Raw genomic sequence first — 4,966 nt, forward strand, 5'->3', positions numbered from 1 at the left:
AGGGGGGGGGGTCGTGCGCACGGTACAAGGCCGTCGGCATAGGGGCTCGGCGGTTGTACAAATTCAAGATGGTTCGGCCAAAGCAACACAAAGGAGGCAAGATCCACTTGCGAAACACCAAATCCATGCATTGAAATCAACAAAAACTCACAAGGAACCACAAATTGCAAGAAATTGGTATGGCTATTCTTTGTGGGGAATTTTCGAATTTAGGTAAGAACAAACAAAATTAGGCTAGAAAGGTGAAAGGGAGGGCCCCAAATTGTGACAACCAAAGCTCATGATACCAGGGTGATGTAGGGCCAAGCCCTAGGTTGCCAAATCTTTCACAACTTGGAGATGGATCAAGAGGAACAAACGGAACCACAAGAACAAACACCCAAAGACAAGATCTAATCGCGCATGTGCTCTCTCCACAAATCCACACAAGACACATAAGATCCATAAACAACTAGAGGAACAAGTAGCTAGGGTAAGTTTTTCCCAAATCCACTAGGGAGATGAGGTCTTGATAGGATAGTCTTCTCCAAATCCACAAGAGGAAGATGAGGTTATGAATCCAAGAGGATCTTTTCCAAAGGAGGCCTTGGACTTCAGAGGAGTGATAGATGAGTAAAGCCCTCTCTACTTTGGTCTATTATACTTTGCTAACCCTAACAAATGAGAGAGGTACGAAATGTATAGGTGGCTGGAGGTAAGCGATGAGCTAGGGGGTACAAGGGGCATTTCCTATCTTTGCACGCAGGCAAAGGCCCGTGCACACGGTGTAAGGGGGCCGTGCGCACGGGGGTTTTGTGCACGATACAAGCCCCGTGCGACACCCAAAAAAACGTTCGGGGTGTCCAGGAGCTGTAGTGGTGGCCCGTGCGCACGATGTCCAAGACCCTATGGGTAGTCCAGAGAGTTTTTGGATGCCCCGTGCACATGGGGTCTGGGGCCTCGTGGGCACGGGATGTCCAGAGAGCTGATCTTCTCCTCCAGCTGCTGGGCACTGTCTTCCGTGCGTTCTTCTTGCTCTCTTCATGGACTTGGTGTTCCTTCCTCGCTTCTTCGTGATGTTCATCAATTTACCTAATGCCACATAGGGTCTCTTTGTGAGGTACTCCCTCTGTCCCATAATATAAGATCGTTTTCAAGCTAACAAAAAACGGTCTTATATTGTGGGACGGAGGGAGTAGTAGCCAAGTCTCATCTAAATGTATATGGAGCTCGAAGAGGAGTGAGTTCACCTTGCTTTCAATGGCATGTGCACAAGCCCTTGTCAAAGGTCCACTTGGAGGTGCAGGTGTTGGTGTAAGATCCATGGTGATGTCCATGGGGTGCTCCGGACCACTCGCCTTTGGTGGGTTCAACATTGTTCTTGGTGTCCAATGCCTCAAAACGCCAAACCCAACTTGCTGTGCGCGCTAGCTCCAACCTCTTGGCAGCACTACTAGTAGAGCATGCTGCACGCGGAACCACATGGTCTACCTCCAGCTTGACCATGTGATCACCCCATCCACTTGCAACCTGGCCCTGGCTTGGTCATTGTCCGTCCATATCGCTACCCCATCATCCAAAAGTATGAGATTGAGTGCCAGTGCGCGGAGATGTTTGAGCCCTTGACTGATCTGCCATAGCCACTCTGAGTTCTCGCCCATGCTCTTGGTATGGAAGCCCGACAAGTTGTACCGTTTCTGCGTGGACTACTGTGCCCTCAACGAACATACCGCAAAAAATTAAATTCCCAATTCTGGTGATGGACGAGCTCCGTGGCGCCAAGTTCTTCACCAAGCTTGACCTTTGCTCAGGCTACCACTAAGTCCGCATGCATCTGGATGATGTCCCCAATTTCACACACATGAACGCTTGTTTGAGTTCCTTGTCATGCTTTTGGCTTGATGAACGCATCGTTGACATTCCAAGCTCTCACAAACGAAGTGCTGTGGCCTTCTTACGCCACTTTGTGCTTGTCTTTGTCAATGATATTTTGATATTTAGTTCATCTTGGGCTGATCATTTTCGACATGTTCGCTCAGTGTTGCAACTTCTACAGCAGCACGAGCTCTTGCTCAAATAGTCCAAGTGCACATACGGTGCAACATCTGTTGCATACCTGTGCCACGTCATGTCAGCCGCCAATGTTGCGATGGACTGTAGCAAGGGCAAGCGGTGGACTGGCCAATACCCAAGCCGGTGCGGGCACTTCTTGGCTTCCTTGGCTTCTCGGGGTACCACAGGATATTCATCCAAAACTTGGGCACCACCGCGACACCCCTCAGAAAGCTCCTCAAGGAGGGTTACTGCTGGTCCATGAAGGCCGACACTGCCTTTTAAGCCCTCAAGATGACGTTGTGTACAACATAATTTTGCACATGCCAGACTTCAGCCGTGACTTCATTGTTGACGCTGACTAGTTGGCCTCCGGTTCGGGCGATGCTGCACCATGGTGATATGCACCGTGGCTTTCTACAACCGGCATACAAGGTCTTTATTTGCATATTTACCACACCTGTACGGGTATATATATATCATCCTATGGCCTCATGGAAATACAAGTTGCTATTTCCCTGACAATTATCATTCATAGATCACGATTCAGTCCTCAAACATCACTTTCGCTTTTATTATTATTGTTAGGCTTCAGTGGATGGTGCATTTCCCACTGCATAGATAATATTTTTTTACCTCATTCCAATTTTATCATGCCCATATATTATGTGGTCTCATGTTGCAGGAGGTTTCCTATCATTTAGGCCTAATATTCCCAAACAAATGCTGTTAGATGGTGCCCATACCATTGAATCTCATTTTGTGTTGGTCAATTACCAGGTATCTTCTGCCATATCTATATTTCACCAATTCTATGGGTGCACTTCTATTGTTAAAAGTTGTGTGTTTACTATCTGAGGAGTCACTTGCTTGAAACTCTTCAGATGAAGCAAATAAGAACGGCATTGGCTATGGCTTCCTTGTTAAAGCGGACCCTGGTCAGTGAAGTTTCCTTTTGATGCTACTCAGGTTTGATTGAACAAAACCGAATAGTTCAGGGGTTATAGTGTGAACCTTTTATAACATTATCTTGTTTGTTGAGCTTTGTGCAAGCATGTGAATCACCCTTTTCTGACCACTTTTGGTACTTCTAGGTAATGCCTCCATTATGGTGCAGGCTTGATAGGATGTGGTTTGGGCATCCTGGAGTTATGGAAGGCACAATGACTAGACAACCTTTTCTCTGTCCAATGGATCATGTATTTGAGGTAATTACTCGAGGAGCAAAAATCGTTTCTCATGATTTTATTTATACTAGTATGTATGCTGTCAGGAAGGTACCTATTGCCCTTTATCATTTTGTATGCTATATTTAACTACCCTTATGTAACTAGTTGCTGTAAGAGTTACAGTTTCAGACAGCTTGTCACAAATAGGTTCATCTGTTGGTCAACTGAACTGAGTAATTAAAAGAGTAAAAAAATATAGCTTTAAGTGAAGTTGTATCATGTGATGACATGACAGTTCGGTATAGATGATGTAGAAGATCGCTCAAAAGTATTTGCCCAAAAGCAAAAGGATAGTTCTACAATCCTGTCTTCTGGATTTGGAGAACTTGATTTTAGGAATGCCTTCTTTTGTGATCTGGTAAACTACTCATATATGGCTGCCTCTGGCGGTCAAATGACCTGGATTATCCTTCACACTTTGCCGCAAACAAAATTGTATGACTATCAGGCAAGAATATAACAGCTTTCACGGTAGCTGCTCAATTGGTTTCTACTTCTCATTTTACAAATACTCCCTCTGTAAAGAAATATAAGAGCGTGTAGATCACTAAAGTAGTGATCTAAACGCTCTTATATTTCTTTATGGAGGGAGTACATAAGTTTGTGTCTTCACACTACAGAATTTCGCACCATTTTTTGTTGAACCCAATCCAAAGATACTATTTTAATCTTTCAATCAGTTATCATCGAGGGTCTATCATTGTAAAAAGCCTTTGATTATTATGCCTACAAATGTGGAAGTGCAACATATTCTTTGGAGGCATGCTAAATATTGTTGAACAGAGAAACTGTTGATAGAACATAGTGCTTTCAACCAAACCAGTTGACAATAGAGTGAAATAAAGTTGGTCGTACTTCACATGATAGATAGGGCAGACAAGTGCAGTGAGCACTACAGGATGTCTATAAAGTGGTTTGTAACAGTTGATATATCTGGGGACATGTCTCTTCAGTTTGAACTTTGGAGAAGAAATATACTCATACACTAGCCTTGCTTGTGAGTTGAATTAGAGCAACTCTATCAGATTCCCTAAATTTAGAGCCTTTAAAACCAAGCACCCTTTAAATTTTTATTAAGGCTGCCGTGCAATCGCGCAAACTCAGACACCCTAAGAAAATAGCCTTTATATTGCTTCTGCCATGCTGGACCCATTTGTCACTGGGGCTGGCATTTCCCCCTTTGTAACCTCCGCTCCGCCATTGAATCTGCACATCGTAAACTCCTGCACACGGGCCTGCAGGCATCCCCTCTGGGTGAGCAGCTCCTTGAGCGCGGTGGTGAAGGCTGAGCAAATCCCGGCCTGCATGAGCTCCTCGACACTCTCAGCGTTGCAGCCCAAGCGTGCACACCATGATGTCATGTCCTTCCTTGAGAATGCTGAGCAAGGGTGATACGATGTCCTTCGATGATGAGCTTCCTACCCCGCCCGTGAAAACCCAGAACAGCCCACCCTGAACTCTGGCATCCATCTACGCCAGCCTCTGCACACCGTCTCCGGTCAGCTTCCCCGGGAGGTGCGCTCAACGGTGTTGTCCCAACTGCGCTCCCCCGGTAACGCCAATGCGCTCAATACTGTGTACTCACATCTGGTGCCCTTTGTCACCATCCCGCCACTCGGTTCCAGCGTGTACTACCGCCAAAGCGACGTCCCTAGCAGCTTCACCGCCATGAAGCTTGCAGAGCCACCACCACACCGTTGGTTCCT

At 46.0% G+C, this 4,966-nt stretch overlaps 1 protein-coding gene across 1 annotated transcript in view; it reads left to right on the plus strand.

Moving 5' to 3' along the window:
- The window catches only part of LOC123086140 (arabinosyltransferase XEG113), a 29,312-nt gene that overhangs the window by 20,936 nt on the left and 3,410 nt on the right, over nt 1-4,966 (plus strand). Inside the window, exons 4-6 of the mRNA XM_044507845.1 lie at nt 2,717-2,811; nt 2,916-2,969; nt 3,126-3,239. Coding sequence (XP_044363780.1) covers nt 2,717-2,811; nt 2,916-2,969; nt 3,126-3,239 — 263 coding nt within the window. The remainder of the gene's footprint in view (nt 1-2,716; nt 2,812-2,915; nt 2,970-3,125; nt 3,240-4,966) is intronic.

Source organism: Triticum aestivum, chromosome 4A (assembly GCF_018294505.1).
Source record: "Triticum aestivum cultivar Chinese Spring chromosome 4A, IWGSC CS RefSeq v2.1, whole genome shotgun sequence".
NCBI lineage: Eukaryota > Viridiplantae > Streptophyta > Magnoliopsida > Poales > Poaceae > Triticum > Triticum aestivum.